This window comes from Condylura cristata, unplaced genomic scaffold (genome assembly GCF_000260355.1).
Source record: "Condylura cristata isolate star-nosed mole 26May11 unplaced genomic scaffold, ConCri1.0 scaffold00031, whole genome shotgun sequence".
Lineage (NCBI taxonomy): Eukaryota > Metazoa > Chordata > Mammalia > Eulipotyphla > Talpidae > Condylura > Condylura cristata.
In genome coordinates, this window is record NW_004567132.1 from 23,833,927 (window position 1) to 23,852,298 (window position 18,372).

The 18,372-nt window shown below is 35.0% G+C and overlaps 1 protein-coding gene across 1 annotated transcript in view; it reads left to right on the forward strand.

Annotated features, from left to right (window-relative positions):
* Window positions 1–668: 668 nt before the first annotated feature.
* DNAH6 (dynein, axonemal, heavy chain 6) overlaps window positions 669–18,372 on the forward strand; it is a 154,680-nt gene continuing 136,976 nt past the window's right edge. The window contains exons 1-4 of the mRNA XM_004691585.1: window positions 669–893; window positions 5,944–6,120; window positions 9,126–9,388; window positions 13,994–14,261. Of these exons, the coding sequence (XP_004691642.1) occupies window positions 669–893; window positions 5,944–6,120; window positions 9,126–9,388; window positions 13,994–14,261 (933 nt within the window). The remainder of the gene's footprint in view (window positions 894–5,943; window positions 6,121–9,125; window positions 9,389–13,993; window positions 14,262–18,372) is intronic.

Sequence of the window (18,372 nt, forward strand, 5' to 3'; positions counted from 1 at the left end):
GTGCTATGATATTGCTCAGAAGGGGAGTATCTATACTCATCTAGTAGGAATCAAGACCAATGGCTCATAGTTATTATGTTTCAGGATCCTGCTCCTTTACCATATGAATCAGAAACTATTTTAACAAATTCCTCAGCTGGTTCTCATGTCCATAAATGCTCCAAAATCACTGCTTGAGGATTTAGCCTTCTTCTTATTCCCCCCACCCCCACCCTTTGTTTGGTTTCTTCAAACAAGCTTAGGCTGTTTCTCAAGTTGCATGTATTCGAATCACCATTTGAACAAGCCCCCAGCAAGTATTCTGCATACTCAATTATGAGATACATTGATATCAATACTAATTGTATTTCTCTTCACTCTCCCAAATCTAGACCAGTATGGTCCCTAAATCAGTGAGAGCTATAGAGCACCCAAGGACTTACAGAAATTCAAATTCCTATGTTAGCTCCATAACCCAGCCCCCAGCTACAGGGCTTTTTGAAAGCCAGACACAGTTCCTAATTTTCATTCCTCCATTTTCAAGTCCTCATTTTGAAAATGGGATGACTTTGACAGATTTTCTTTGCAAGATGAATGAATTTAGATCTTCTTACTTTTTAATGACTTTCTTACCCAGTTTTCTTGCTCTACTTTATCCCCCTCTCATCCCTCGCTTTCCAGGAGTGAGGATGGCGTTTCATGCCTCAGGGAGTGAGTTCAACCTGAAATATAATGAAGAGGATGTAGAACACCCTATGCTTTCAAGGCTGAATAGTACAAGAGAAAGGGGAAGACTGAGTGTTGTAACACCAACAGAAAATGAAGCTGATAAGCAAACCCTGACATTTAGGCACATTACAAAAGCTCAGGAGAGGACCAGGAAACGACAGCAACCTGTGAAACTAGAGCCTTTGGTAGGTTGAAAACAAGCAGCATTTCAGCCAGTTCTGGTAATGGAGAAAGTTGCAAAATTCCTTGGGGGTGAGGGTTGGAGGGTTTGGGTGGGGGGTTATTTCCTTATTCTTGATTAACAAAAAATTAATGAAAACCTGAAGACATATTTTTGAAATTGTAAAAATTGGTTTAAAAATTCAGTACTTAAATAAATTATGATACTCATCCATGACAAAATATGATGAGCCATAGAAACTGGATGAATGTCAAACAGTTAAGTTCCACTTCTACACTATCCATAATTCATCCATTTTCCTTCTATAGAGGCAATTGATGATATCACTTTTCATGGGTGATTTCAGAGATATGTTTTATACGCCAAAAAATCGGCATGATAAACCAGTCTGCCCCTTTCTTTCTTTAATGCATAGCTTGGAGAGCATCTCATATTAGTTCAAAAGTTCTTTTTCACCAGTTATTTTTATGCCTTATCATATTTGTCATAGAATTATTATTTTGTAAATAATTTATTTTTAAGGCAGATATTTATGGAATTAAATTTTTAAAAATTTTATAACGTAACTGTTACATTAAATAATCTTTGTGCAAGTGTCTTTTCATAAACATGAGATTCTATCTATAACAGAATTCCTAGAAATAAAATTCTAAGTCAAGTAACAGGTGCATCTAGGTTAGTAAATATTGCTACAATGATAGGAGAGGTCTCTCAGAGTAGTTTTGTTTGTTTGTTTGTTTTTAAATATTTATTTATTTACTTACGTATACAGAGATGCAATACAGCCAGAGCTACAGGGGCGGTGAGAGGATTCACCAGAGACAGAGTGGGGAGCAGAACAGGCAGATTGACGAAGTACACTGCTGAGGGGAGCTGCGGGCGGGTCAGGAGAGGGTGGATCATCTCCGGGGTGGGGATCGAACTTGCAGAAGTGGCCACAGCTTGGCTTTAGCTTCCAGGTGCTCCACGGCACTGCGCCACCAGGGAGGGCCTTCAGAGCAGTTTTAATTTGCATGTCTTTGGATTTAATAAGGTTGAACATCTTTTCATGTGTTTAAAATCATTGTACTTCTTTCCATAATATATGCAAGCCTCTATTATTTCCTAATTGCATTGTTAACATTTTTCTTATTGATTTTTATAAATTCTTCATATATTAGGGAAAAAAGCACCTTATCTTTAATAAGCATTATACATATTTTAAAGATTTATTTATTTATGCACACAGAGCTGGGGTACAGCCAGAGGTGCAGGGGCAGTGAGAGGATTCACCAGAGACAGAGTGGGGAGCAGAACAGGCAGATAGATGGGGTACCCTGCTGAGGGGAGCAGCGGGTGGGTCAGGAGAGGTCTGCTGGGCCATGTGTTCCTTGGTCCGAGATTGAATTCGTGCTTCAGTGGCTTCTGAGAACCCCAGAATGCTGTGCTTTAACTCATTTGTGCCACTAGGGAGAGCTCCATTGTACATTTTTAAGTATGCTTTTTAACCCCTAATTTTTTTTTTTTTTAATTTTTTTTTAACCCCTAATTTTTATGTGGTTTATTCTTCTAAGTTTTATATAGTACTTAGACCCTCTTTTTAGCAAGATTATAAAAATAAAAATTATTTAATGACTCCTTAGGCATGCTTTTCTTTAAAATTTACTTTGGAATTATTTTTATTACTTTTTGCTATTTTATATTTAATTTATATCTTTGGTCTATTCAGATTTTTTCCCAGTCTATTATATAAGAGGATCCAGCTTTTTCCTAGTAGCTATTCAGTTATTTCATTGTCATTTATTAAATAATATATTTTCTAAAATTATCAACTTTATTATAGGCTTAATTCCCTTTATATTTTGTGATCTGTTACTGGACTTTCTCTTCTAGTCCATTGATTTGTTTTCCATTCATGTCTAGAATATGGTTTTAATTATTGTAGTTTTATAATATATTTTAATATCTGAAAAGACTGATTTTTCCTAATAACTCCTTCCCCACTCCTCCCTGGAACTTTCATGGGAAAGTATAAATTATTTTTATGTATAAATTAAGCATCATTTTGCCTAATCTCCAAGGCATCCTTTAAATATTTCTCTTAAGAGTATATTAAATGTATAGGTTAACTTAAAATGAATAATTTTATTATAATTAGTTTTCCAAGTAAAGAATAATGTGGAATTTCATTTATTCTATTTTCCTTCATAACCATCATGAAGTTTTCTTTTTCATGGATTTTACAGTTCTTATTAAGTTTATTAACAGGTTACTGTTTCTCTACATCAATTTTGGAATAATTTTTCCAGTTATTTCTGGTAAAAAATAAAATCATCTGTTAATAGTGATACCTTTACCACCTTCTTTTGAATTTTTTACTAATCATTTCTCTTTTAACTAATTGCATTGACTAATAAACCAGAAATTTAGAAGAGATAGTGGAAGCAGTGGACATTCTTGGATTTTTCCTGATTGTCATACAAATGTTTCTAAGTGTTCCTCTATTCAGTATAATAATAGCTATTGAGTTGTTAATGATTTATCTACCTATTTTTTATTAATTATTTCTATGAAAAACATGTTGAATTTTATCAAATGCCTTTTTAGTATCTATTGAGGTGATCATGTGATTTTCCCCACAATCACCACTGGTATTTTTTTGCCTTTTTTTTTTTTTTGGCAGTTTTTGTGTTACATCTTTCATGAGATGGTATGGTTTGCTATCAGAATGCCCCGTTCTTTTTTTTTTAATAGTTTATTTTTACATTATTTTGTGTCTTTTCCATCGCAGTTATAATCCCTGGGGGCTTCCCATCACCAAGTCACCCGTGTGCCATCGCCATAGTCCAGTGCACTTCCTCCACCACCCCCGTTTTTGATCCCATTCTTTTTTTTAAAAATAAATCTTATGTATTTTATTACTGATTTCTTATTATAAATGGATTTCCATCCTCCGTATATATATTTTTCAATATGGAGAAAAGCAAATGGATTTTATTTATCTACGTTTTACCAGGAGCCTCAATAATATCCTTTTAAATTCATATATTTTCTTTAGGACTTGTGCTTTTTTTCTTTCAGGTAAATAATAATAAATATTATTGTCATAATTTTGCCTTTCTTTCCTAATATTTACACCAATTCCTTTATTTTCCAGATCAGCAATCAACAAATGCAATCCATGGGTCAAATTCAGTTCTGTAACATGTTTTTGTAAATCATATTTTATAGGGTCACAGTCCAATCCATTTCTTTTCATTTTGTCTAAGACTGTTTTGGTGCTACAAAAAGAATAGTTGTAATAGAAACTATGACCCACAGACATGATATTTTTACTTTCCGGAGCGTTGTTTTAAATGTTCCAAACTGAGAATTCAAAAATAAAAGTGATAGTGAAAATAATCATCTTGTTACTGATTTTCATAATACTGGAGTTTTATTACTTAGGTAATTATTTGCTGCTGATTTTGCTAAATATTAGTTATATAATAAGAAATTTCTCTCTATTTCTGTTTTATTACTATGAAAATTTAATATACCAAAAACTGCAGTAGAAATCTAATCAACAATTATTTGTACTCAAGATTAATACTGAAGTTTTCCTATTTTGAGTCACTGTTTATAAAGGAATGCAGTATTAAAAATTTAGTTCATGGCCCTCCCTGGTGGCGCAGCAGTTTAAAGCAATGCACAAAGAAGCTTAAGCCACTTCCGCATGAGTTTGATTCCTGCCTGCCCCTGGAGGAGACCACATGGTGTGGCAGACCTCTCCTGACCCGCCCGCTGCTCCCCTCAGCAGTGTACTTCGTCGATCTGCCTGTTCTGCACCCCACTCTGTCTCTGGTGAATCCTCTCATCCTCCGCATTTCTGGCCTGTACCCAGTTCTGTATGAATAAATAAATAAATCTTTAAAAAAAAATTTAGTTCAAATACATTTTACACCCTATTCCAGACTCAATATTCTCTTTCTCAGAAATGATCACTATTAAGGTTTATGTGAACCCCTTTTCTTATCTTCTTCATAGTAGCCATTCTAACAGGCTTGAGATAGTATCTTGTGGTTTGATTGCATTTCTTTGACGTTAATTACCTTTTCATGTTGCTGTATAACTTATTTGGGAAAATGTCTGTTCGAACTCTGCCGATTTCTCAACTGGATTGTTTTCTGCTGTTGAATTGTATGAATTCTTTATATGTTTTAGCTATTAACTCCTTATCAGATAAGTGATTCCAAATATTTTCTCCTATTTAGTAATTCATTACATTGCCTTTTCATTTTATTGGTGTTTTTCTTTGTTTTACAGTAGTTTTTCTCCCTCTTCCTAGCTTGTGATTTTGATCTGCATTCCTTTCCTACATTGTTATATATCTGAACCTTCGCCCCTCTTCCCCAGTATCTGTATCTCCATCTAGTCTTTCTTCAGTGAGTGGCTCAAGAGGCATTTTATCAAAAGTCAAATGTACCTTACACATGCCTGAAAACAACAGCTCTTTCCTATACTTACTTTCAACCTTCTTTCCCTCACTCTAGGATATAAAAGATTATCATTCCAAATGCATGATGCTTAGAAACTTTAAGCCACTAGTGATGTATTCTGTGCTTTAGTCTATATGTTAAAAGGTAGATTTTTACTGCCTTGATTTAAAATTAGATCAGCCTAATATAAGTTCACACTTTTTTGTTTGTTCTTATGTCTTCAATCAGTTATATCTGTGAGGAACGATTAGTAACTTTGGGTACAAATAGGGAGATTGCATGTTGTAGAGAAAGACAGACATTTGTCATGACCATTAATGGGTATATGCATCTATGCCTCTCTCAGACTTTTATTTCTAGAAGTATCTGTTATTAATTAAAGTACAGCATCAATGAAAACCAAGTAGGAAAGAGTTAGTCAAGCAATAGGTTGTGAACAGACATTAGTGGTAGCTGCAACAGTGATTGTGGCTGGCATAGGGAACTAGTCCAGGTACATGATCAATTTCCCATAGAGATGGGGTCCAAATATAGTAAAGAATAAGACAAATTCATGTTAATATTTTAAAAATTAACATGTCTCTCTATTCCCCGAAGCCAGTGCTTAAAGTCTACCAAGATCATAAAAGACCAGAATACATATATGAAAGGAATCGATCTCAGTTAATAGCTGCTGGAATCATAAAACCTCCAGACAGCACTGAAGTAAAACAGTCCACAAAATTAACTGTTCAGTTTCCTGAGTACCAAGATGCTGTGAAAAGAATTAAACAGGTATGATATTAACATATTTAATTAATCTTTTAAATTTAATTTTAAATTGCTTTGTTAACATGCTTTAAACTCAAGAATAGTGGCACAACTTTTCTTTTTATATATATTTTAATTTTTTTATATCATTCTTCATTTTGTGCATTTTTAAATTTTAGTTGTAATCCCCATGGGCTTCCTACCACCAGATTCACCCGTGTGCCATCACCATAGTCCAGCGCACTCTTCCCACCCCAGTTCTGATCCCATTCCCCTTTCCACCCCCTACAAAATGTCTGTGGTTTAGAGTGGCACAGCCTCTTTCTATTAGGTTGTATAATGGATTTGGGGGATATAATAATTCTCAGTTCTTCCTATTTAAGCAAAGTTTGGACAGTAGAGGAAAATCATAAAGGAAAACTTCAACTTGGTGTCTTCTGATCTCTTACATGTTAAAATGTTTTTCATTTATGTTACAACTTTTGTTGTAATAAATCATTCTGCAAAATGGCAAGTTTTGAATAACTTAGTGAGGTACAATAAAATAAGAACTGAACCAGCTAAAAAGAGAACTTTTGTAATTGGCTATAGTTGTATAGTTGGGGAAGTTGCCTATTAGTGTATAAGTGAATATAGCTCTGGCAAAAAATCACCAGCGCATGGATTTATATGATTTCTTTTGTAGGCAATTGAAGTCTGGAGCAGAAGTGGGAGAAAATGTGGAAGACATCCTCACAATAAAAATACCAATAGAGCTGACATATCTCTGAACTTTTTATTGTAGGATCCTTCCTCACTTGTTAAACATTTCAGTGCAAGTCGTCTCTTGGGTTTTAGGCTACAGTACTATAAATGAAGAATTGAAGACAAACTCTGTCTTCAGGGTTTTCAGGATATGGAAGTAATCAGATAGAAAAGTGTTTTCATTGGTCATTCAAGGTACAAAATGATGGAAAACTAAACAGGTTGGATGTTTATAGTGAGGAGAGGATAAGCTTCCCTAGGGGATGCACGAAGCTTGGAGGAATGAGTAGAAAGTCAGTGAAGCCAGTAATGTGAGAGAGTTAGGAACTTACGAAGCCAATGGAGGGAAGACTCACATAGTGTGGTGAGAGAATGATATGAAATGATAAATTGTATAAGATATAGCCTCAGTGAATTTAGTTTCTGTGAAATAGAATGAACAACGTATTTTAAGTAGGGACAGGAAAGATTTGATTAATCATAAATTAATTCATTTGGTATAAAGTAACCTCCAAGAATTTGAATTTTTAAAAATGAGAAAATTTAAATGGGTATGTGGATGAAAGGAGGGGGCTGGAAAAGAACATTAAGTTATAGTTATGCTTGGTTGGATTTAGTTGCAATTAAGTAAATAATTCAGTACAGTGAAGGAAAAAGGGGATATTCCATATGAAAGGAAAAGTACATTTTTTTTTTTTTCAGTGAAAAGGGTCACCGGGGAACTGGAGAAAATATGATATTAACTTATCAGGAGTTTAAAATGCAACAAATGAGACTTTCCTGGGAAAGAAAAAGGGAAAGGTCGGAGAACAGTTGGAGACTTGGTATTGAAGAAATCTTTAACTTAAAATATAATAAAACCTTAAAAAAACTATAATAAAGAAAATAAGTACCTTTCAATGAAAATATTAATACTGTTGTCTTATAAAAATATTAAAGTTGACTACAGTCCTTTAGACATTGGGACAAAACAGTAATGTGTATTTCCTCTATTTCTGGGTATCTGGTTTGACACATTGTTTAATGAAAACAATGGGTCTTTTACCCTGGTCAGTGAGTTAAGGAAGCACATTTAGTTTTTGAGGTCAAAGATATATTTCATTCAGTTCTGGTCTATCCAGAATTCCTTCTCAAACTTCTGTTCCACAAGGTATTTCTTTAATCAGAGACAGAGAACAGGGATCCCTGTGAATACAAACTTTCTGGGGAAGTTGTTCATAGAACTTGTGGTGATACATTTCTTATGGAAGCAAAAGCCTCTGTTAACTATATTCACAGACAGACAACAAAGATAGCATTTATCTATTTATATTAGCCATTCAACAAATTAGATCTGAGAAGATTATTCTTCTATAATAAAGTCAGTTACCCTTGTAAGAGAGAAAATGTGGTAACCCTGGGAGTTGAGTTTAGATTTCTTCAAAAAAACAACTATCACCTCATTTTGAGTGATGTTGGGCTAAAGTTTGTTGGGGATTAATAGTAAAGAATGTGAATGATACTAAGAGTGCACGCAGTAGAACCTGGGAATCAGAGCAAAGCTCAAGAGTGTGACTATGGTGGGGATTTATACTTGGTGTACCAAGTGTGGGCCATATGCTTGCACCAGCTGCGTCTCCTGGGAGCAGGTCAGAAATACAGAATCTTAGGTCCATCCCAGATGGACTGAATTGAAAGACGCATTTTAACAGGAAACCCATGTAATTTGCAAGCACATTTAAATGTGGGCAGCACTGGTCTACAAAACAGGCAATTATGAAGTAATAAGATAAATGCTTCCCAAGGCTACTATACAGTTATTTCCAGCACTTACCTCTCACATTTGCAAAGAAGTAAAATTTATTATGTTTTAATCACAGCTCTCCAATGGTTCACTCATTGAAAAACATTAAGGTTATCAGAAAAGGTGAGGAAGTTGAGGGCAGAGACAACAGTCTGCATGGATTCACTGCAAATGAACAGAAAAGAGTAATGAATTTTATGAACATGAAATGTTTGTATTAATGTAATAAAATGAGTTAAATGAGAGAAGAAGACAAACAGGAATCAATGATGGAGCTCTTTTGTGGGAAAGGAGGAAATATCTGAATGTTAGTATGGTGAAAAATATTCAATATTAATACCTAAAAATAGTCTGTAATTTTTCAGTTCAAAGTACTTGCCTTTGAATACTTAGGATATCTTGAGTAGCGCAGTATTTAGTCCTTGAGGTCAGTATATGATCCTTTCTGTAGCTTTTTGTCTGCAAAAAACATTTCTTTCAAAGAAAAATTCACTTTGTTTAGATCCACAGGCCCTCTGTTGATGTATTCTCTCCCTCTCCGACTAAATCATCACACACCAGTATTGGAAGAAGAGGTCTCTTCTCAACCAGTTCCTCAATTTACCCTAAGTACACTTTCCAAGACCGGGAAGAAGTCATCAAAGCCAATGTTCGTGATCCCTTAGAGATCATTAAAATAGTACGTGAAAATGAACATCTTGGATTTCTTTATATGATCTCTGCTGTGCCAAAGTCTTCCATTGAATATGATACATACAATCTGAAGTGAGTTCTCTTTGATAAAGCAATTTATTTAAAGACTACAAATATTATCCATAATTGTTTGTGTATGCATGATAAATATAACCAAATACAATTTGGGTTATATCTAATGACAGTGGTATAGCTGATAGATGACATTTAATTTCATATTTGATATTTATATATATTATAAATTGATCATCACAATAAATCTAGATAACCATCACCATAGAAAAAAAAGTTTGAAGCATTTTTTTTCTTGTGATGGGAACTTTTAAGCTCTACTGTCATGTTTCTCAATGACACACATGCTGAGAAATGTGTTATTAGGCAATTTTATTTTTGTGCCAACATTATAGAGTATGATTACACATATGGTTGATAGCCTGTTGGAATACCTACCATATATGTAATCTGTCATTAACTGAAATATTGTTAAATGATTTATGAGTGTATACACAACTTTATACCCACTGAGAGACACTAAGGTTGTTTCCATATCTTGGCTATTGTAAAAAATGCTGAAATGAACACGGATATAGATATCTTCACATTGGTTTCCTTCACATGAGTAGCCAGGTAGAATTGCAAGATCATATGTTTTGAGGACCTTCCATACTGTTTTCCATAGTGGCTACACTATGTAGCCACTTTATATCCTCACCAACAGAGCCCACCAACAGAACCCTGTTCTCTACATCCTTACCAACACTTGTTTTCTCTTGTCTTCTTGGTAATAGCCATTCTAACAGATTTGAGATAATTTATCATTGTAATTTTGATTTGCATTTCCCTGATAAATAGTGATATTGATCTTTTCATATACCTGTTGTTCATCTATATGTCTTCTTTGGAAAAATGTCTCTTCATCCTCTGCCCATTTTTAAATCAGATTTTCTTTTTGTTATTGAATGTTAGAGTTCTTTTTATATATTATATATTAACTGTTTATCAACTATGTAGTTTCTAAATATTTTCTCTCCTTTGGTAGACTTCCTTTTCAGTTTGTTGATGATTTCCTTTGCTATGCAGAAGTTTTATAGTTTTGCTATTTATTTTTGCTTTTGTTGTCGTTGCGTTTGGTGTCAGATCCAAAAAATAATGCCATGACCAATATTGCATTTAACACCTATGCTTTCTTCTAGCCTTTTTGTGGCTTCGGGTCTTACATTCACATTTTTGATACATTTTGAGTTTTTTTTTTAAAAGATTTATTTATTTATTCATACAGAACTGGGGTACAGGCCAGAGATGCAGGGGTGGTGAGAGGATTCACCAGAGACAGAGCGGGGAGCAGAACAGGCAGATCGACGAAGTACACTGCTGAGGGGAGCAGCGGGCAGGTCAGGAGAGGTCTGCCGCGCCATGTGGATCTCCTCCAGGGCAGGCGGGGATCGAACTCATGTGGAAGTGGCTTCAGTTTCTCAGTGCTGTGCTTTAACCCGCTGTGACACCAGGGAGGGCCCGTTTTTGAGTTTTTTTTTTTTAAAGATTAATTAATTTATGCTTACAGAACTGGGGTACAGGCCAGCGGTACAGGGGCAGTGAGAGGATTCACCAGAGACAGAGTGGGGAGCAGAACAGGCAGAATGACAAAGTAGAACAGGCAGAATGACTGCTGAAGGGACCATGCCATGTGATTCAGCTCCCTGGGCAGGGATGGAACTAGTGCTGCAGTGGCTTCAGAGAGCTTTAACCCACTGTGCCACCAGGGAGAGCCCCTTGAATTGATGTGTTTGTGTGTGTGTGTATATATGGTATAAGAAGGTGATCCATTTTGTCCTTTTCAGTTTTACTAACACCATATTGTATGATTGTACAGTTTTCCTAGCATCATTTATTGACGTGACCCTCCTTTTTTAATGTTTTATATTTATGGCTCCTTTGGAGTAAATTAATTGGTCATCTATTTGTGTGTTTATTTCTAGGACTTCTATTCTATTCCATTGATCTATTTGTTGGTTATGCCAAAGTGATCCTGTGTTGATTACGATAGCTTTGTAATATAGTTTGAAATCAGGAAGTGTGATGCATACAGCTTTATTCTTTCTCAATATTTCTTGTGATTCCAATTACCTTAAACATTGTGTTCTCTAGTTCTATGAACAAAGACATTATAATTTTGATGGGGATTACTTCAAATCTATAAATTGCCTTGAGCATATTAACCATCTTATTTCCTTTAGTCCATTGGCATGGAATATCTCTATTTGTGTCTCTTCAATAGTTGTTATTTTTTTAACCAAGACTGGAAAATCAAGCCTACATTAAAAAGATACACACAATGGCATAAAAAAAAAAGAGAGAGAGAGAGATAGATTAGAATTGCCAACATAGAGGAATCTCAAACTTGAGGCATACAACCCCCAAGAGGAAGGAGGGCAATGGTGCAGAGCCCCCTACAACAATCGACCCAGACACACATTAACATTGGGTCTCTTAAAACCCCACCACTGCACTGGATAAGGTGGTACACGGACAAGCACTCAAGATAGAGGGTGCATTTATGGCATCTGCAGAGGTGGGCACAGAGCAAGGACTGGTTTAAATCTGAGGTTCATAATACATAATAACTGTAGCTCAAATTGGGTCAGATTACTTGAACTAACCTATCAAAAAGGCTACTGCTGAAGCCCAGGCTGAGATATCCAAAATATGTGCCATTCCCCTCAAAGAAATACTTCATACAGTAAATTCAAATTCTTGAGTTAACTAAAATATCCACTGATGCCTGTTGCCTCAGTCCTTTTTTTGTAGTTCCTGTTCCTCACCAGCACCGGGTTCCTGATTACTGAAAGTTCAGAAGCAACAGTTGAAATATAGCTCTATTAAAAACCATACAAAGTCAAAAATGAGGTGACACATTACAAATAGCAAAACAACACAACAAAATCCTGAAAAAATCCCCTGACTCAGTAAAGTTGTGGGGCATGACAGAAAGGGAATTAAGAGACCAACCCTGACAATGCTGCTGGAACTTTTTTTTTTTTTTAATGGAGAATGGGCAGCAGCAAGAGAAAGTAAATAATGAAAATAATGAGGTAGCTACATTCAGAAATAGTGTATTTAAGAAATACTGTAGCTGATTTAAAAAGTACAATTCAGGTCCTCACTGGAAAACAAACAGAAACAATGGAGAGAATGAGCCTGAAAAGAAAATGATGGAGATATAAGACTAGAACAAGGTAAAGAAAAAAGAATGTAAAAACAGGAAACCATGTAGGAGCTCTTTGGGACAAGAAAAATAATGTCTGTAGCACAGAGATTCCAGAAGGGAGAAAACCATAGAAAACCTACTTAAAGAGAATATCATTAAAACCTATCACAATCTGGGAAATGAGCCAGAAGTTATAATCCATGAAGCCCAGAGTTCCAAGCAAAAGAATACCAATAGTCATATACCAGGATACAAAATGAAGCTTTAGAAAATCAATGACAAGGACAAGATATTAAAAATCTCAAGAGAACAAAGGATAACCTATAAGGGAACACAACAGACTGTCAGCAGAATTTTCAGCAGAAATATCACAAGCGCGAAGGGATTGGAAAGTGATGTTTAAGATACTTGAAGGAAAAATACATAGGGCTCAAAATTCTTCACCCAGGAAAATTAACAGTCAAGAGCAAAGGAAGTATAAGGAACTTCACTGAAAAGCAAAAACTAATAGAATTTACCACTAGCAAGCTGCATGTGATAGAAACCCTAATGGGATTATAAAGTAACAGAACGAGATGTTTAAATTACGTAATATGGAGGAGACAGAAGAGGAGGAGTAGAAAATATACACTTATGGTTTATTCATTTATTCCACAGAGTAGAGAGATGTAGAGGAGAAAAATAGTTTGTAAAATGTTATTAATGAAAGCTTAGGAACTTCAGAATGAGGATCTTGGATAGGTTGGAAAATAGAAAAAAAAATGATTTCTAAGTGACATTGAGCACCAATAACTTAAATTCAACATCATGGACCTTGCCACTTTCTGAAAAGGGCTTTAGTAGCAGACCCACAGAATAAGTTTTCCTATCCTTTCTCTTATTTTTATCCCATTATTCCTTTTCTGCCTCATATGACCTGTTTCCTTATATGTGTACGATTAAGGACTACCCTTGATGACTACTGTAAAAAGAATATCTTTTAAAATTTTCTCAGTGATAATCATTTCATTATGTGATAATTTTTAAAAATCTTATCTGATTCACATTTCCTTTGTTCTTTCTCATAATTCTATTAACACTTCATAGTGTTGCCCTATTATTGAATAGTTTGCAAAATGTTGGAAATAAAAAGCTTATTTCCAAGTAGTTTTCACATAAGGTTATTATGTTTGAAAAAGCTGTAATTTCACTCTTATAAAAATCATGTAACTGAAATTATCAAATATAGAGGCAAAATTATAAGATTTTGAAGTGCTATAGTAAAAAATAAAAAGCTGCTTCCTCTTGTTTTCTTGGGTAATGTATCCAATCTAAAAGTAGTTTGTTAATTTGTTAATTTTTTTACATGTTTAAATTTTTAAATGACTCATTTTCAAGAAATGTTTTCTTTCTTTAAAACAAAAATATAAGGCAATTGCTTAATTTTATGTTGAATGGTTTATTCACTTACCCTAATTTTTATCTGTTCATAGAGTTGTAAGTTATGAGAACATCAATAAAAGTGACTACTACACTATTAGCAAGAAGGCAGTAACACATATTTGTAAAGATGATATTGAATTTATTGAAATGGAAAGATGGGAACAGGAATATCTATATCACAGAGAACTCACTAAGATTCCCATATTTTCACTTTTCCGAAAATGGAAGGCTTTTAATGTGTGGAAGAAGAATGTCCGCTCCAAGAAAATCAGTGGATCTCGAAAATCTTTACAAAAAAATTTGTTCATCGTTAATCAAGTACGTATTTATGAATCATATTATTTAACAAAGAAATACTCAGAAAAAGTGTGACTCTCTTACAGATGTTGGTATAAACTGTTCTGAAAATGGAACATTACATTTGTTGTAAGAATTTATGATTTTTATTATGCTTTGTCTTTTAAGAATTTAACAATCTAGTGGTGTTCCTACATTTAAACTAGGGTTACAAATACTAAAATACAAGAAGAGAATTTCACTAGCCTTCCCTTCCCCCCAACCCCCCCTTAATTAGAAGCAGCCTCTGAAGTTTGAATTCATTGATACCCTTTATCATTGACTGGGAAAGTTGTGTATCCTTTTAAGCAGAGTAGGTTTGCAACGTCTCTTTACCTACCTCCTCTCATCATTGAGATATTCTATTTATGATCCACAATAATCTAGGGGATAATTTTCATGGGTCAATACCTGCCACTGAGTGATGTGTTCCTCTACTAAGTTTTCAGAATATAGTGGAAATTTTATTATTTAACGTGGACAATGGGGTAATCGTGGGAGAACTATTTAAAGGCATATGCCATGTTTAAACATCTCCCCACTCACTGAATATGTACATGTATACATGGGTATAATATGTATATCGACACATTCTATATGGTGATACGACTGATTTTTCTATTGAACTTGTCCTCTGATCTTGCAGAACTTACTGTTTGCTCTGAAGTTTGGGGAGGGAGGGCAGTGTGTAGTCCTCAGAATAGTCTATGAAAAAGAATATATCGTCTGTAAATAGATGTAATTTTACTCTCTCTTATCTGGATACTTTAATTTGCTTACTTACGTTTGCTTACTGGAAGTTTCAGTTAAGAAACTGTAAGAAGTGGTAAGAGCAGAAATCTTTGTCTTGTTACTGATCTTTTAGTGTTTCACCACTAAGTATAATATTATACTTTCTATTCTAATTTATTAAATGTTTTTATTGTGAAGTTGTGATAATTCTGTCAAATGCTTTTTCTGTATCTACCAAGATTAGAAGTTTTTTCCCTTTATTTAAGACATTAAATGAGTCTTGTATCTGGAAAAAATCATATTTATATATTGCTAGATCTGGTTTGCAAATATTCTGTTACATATGTATATATGTATATATGAGTGTGTATATGTATTTTCATATGTATATTTGAGTGTGTATAACTATACATACACACACACACACACACACACAAAACAGATCTATGTGAGTCTTTTCATCCTAATGATGTGCTTCTGTTTTTCATATAAGTATAAAACTGGCATCATAGAATGAATTGGGATATATTCCACTTCTATTTTCTGAAAATGGTTATGAAGCATGGGTATTAGTTTTTCTTTAAATGTTGGCAAAACTTATCAGTGAAGGTATCTGGGACAATATCTACTTTTTATATAAGTGCCTTTCAGTCTCCTATATTTCCATGTTTTACTTTTCGCTGCACGTAAGTTGCACTTAGTATTAATTTTTCAATAGTATTTAATATCGTACATGATCTTAACATGCCAGGTATTTGATAATTTTGCTGGTTTTCTAAAATATATATTTTACATGATACTTTCAGACAATTTTCTGTTATTTTACACATTTTCATTTAAAAATATCTTGGTACTTAAAATCCTTTTAGTGTTGTTTTTTTGTTTGTTTGTTTTTGTTTAGTCAGCCAGTGTTTTTCAGATAGACCACTCAATTTCATCACTTTATTTAACTGTTTCTTATAGAAGGATGTGCTTTTTGATGAAGACTTTTCTACACTGGATTAGAAACAGACAAGAGCACACTTGAGTCTAGAGCCTCTGGCTAGCCCATGGCAGATCCAGTGAGTTTTCTTAAATGCCAAAACATCAGATCAGCCAGATGTCTGGTGACCCAGATTAGAGCAAAGTATGACGTTATGATGAAGCAAGACTAGCAAGTCCAAAGGGTTCTAACCCCTTTGACTCCAACCAAGCATACTCTGATTTAGCATCACCCTGGTTTTCTCAGATTTTACAGTAAACATAGCTTTTCTGATTCTGTCTTCTAAAGTCTCCGATAGTTCCCTATAGACTTTCTGACCTAATAACCAATCTCCAGGTTAATGATAATTTTCCACCTCTGAAAATAGCAACACTCATTTCAGTGCAGCTAGCAAAACTCAATGTCAGTGAATTTCAGCAATAATTTCAAAAAGCTCAGGTAATAAGTTCAAGGGATAGAAATACCTTTATAATGGCTGAATTCAGAAATTCAATGGTATCATCTTTAACGTTTCCTCTTTCCATCTTTCAGTTTTGTATTTCTCTGTGTCTGTTTCATTCTCTGCTGGGCTTTGGCTTGAGCACCACTTGCAGCCTGTAGTGAGGGCTGGTTCTTTTAAAGACAAGGGGCCCTCTTGCTGAGGATGCTGTAGAGAATACAGACTGACTCACCATGGCCACATGCCTGATCCTAAACCATGCACAGCCAGGGATGCTCTGATAAGCCAGGGCTGGGCATTTGTTTAGTCCCCATTCCTGTGCTGGGGAAAGTGAAGAGTCAGCTTTATCAAAGCTGCATGGCAATGGGTTTCCCAAAAGATAGAGGGAAATCCCAGAAGAACTGGACACAGAGAAAATATCTTGAAAAGATTAAAGTGAAAGCTAATCTCAGTCTTTTACACATTGAAATCCACCATCAAAGTGACAAATTCTTCATGATCCTACTAATAATTTTAAATAATATTTGATACTTACCACCGTAAGCAGCACTATTGATATAATTAATAGCCTAAGAATGGTCCACCTAGCTCAGATTCCATCTGAAATTTACTATAGGCAGAAACAGCAATAATGGGGGGAGATACCCCCAGTGTCTCATGTTAATATTCACAACAGCTTTCACAGCTCTCCCTTATATTGACAGCCAGGTATTTAGATTAAGTCAAAGTAATTTTTTAGATTATTTCTCCAAAATTGGGCCTTCCCTGGTGGCACAGCGGGTTAAGGCACAGCACAAAGAAGCTTAAACCACTTCCACATGAGTTCGATTCCCACCTGCCCCGGAGGTGACCCACATGGCATGGCAGACCTCTCCTGACCCGCCCACTGCTTCCCTCAACAGTGTACTTGGTCGATCTGCCTGTTCTGTACCTCACTCTGTCTCTGGTGAATCCTCTCACCCTCCGCATCTCTGACCTGTACCCCAGTTCTGTACGAATAAATAAATAAATCTTAAAAAAAAATATTATTTCTCCAAAATAATGTCCACTGTCAAGCTCTTACCTGTTGGTAGGTCATCACTTAAGGTGGTAAGTATCAAATATTATTTAAAATTATTAGTAGGATCATGAAGAATTTGTCACTTTGATGGTGGATTTCAATGTGTAAAAGACTGAGATTAGCTTTCACTTTTATCTTTTCAAGATATTTTCTCTGTGTCCAGTTCTTCTGGGATTTCCCTCTATCTTTTGGGAAACCCATTGCCATGCAGCTTTGATAAAGCTGACCAGTTTTGCTCTCCTTGATCCTTGCAGCTTGTCTCTGTACTGAACAGAACTTGTATTTTTTGGTTCAGGAAGTACTTTCTCTTTTTTTTCAACTGTGCTATTTTTACTGATGTGACAATGGTTGCCAACACTGTATGTGAATTGGAGGTTTAGGGTCGCCTTTCCCAATGTGTTACAATACTGTGTCCTCCACCAACATACTCAAACCCCTCCACCATTGTCCATTGTCCCCCCCCACCCCTCACCCCCCACTGCTCTTTGCACCCCTCTCCCCTCCCTCTCAAGAGTACTTTCTTCTGAGTACTCTGAAGTAAGGGTTCCTTGATTTCACTACCCTTGCTTTGATTATATCCCCATCTCTGTTCCTATATTCATGTTAATTTACTTCGTGCTCTATCTCAATGAATAAATTTAGTCTTTAAACTTTTGTTGTTTTTTTTTTTTGTTGTTGTTTTTAATCATGCAGATTCACCATGAAATGATCTTTAAGGACTATACGACTTCCTAATGTTTTCTCACAAAACTCTTTCATTTAGGATCCTACTGATTCATTTTAACTTTCCTTCATTTTAATTAGAATAAGTAATTAAAGCAATATTTCATGTGGAGTTGAGTAACTGTTATTTTTCCTATCTTGGAAATTCCTAGAAAAG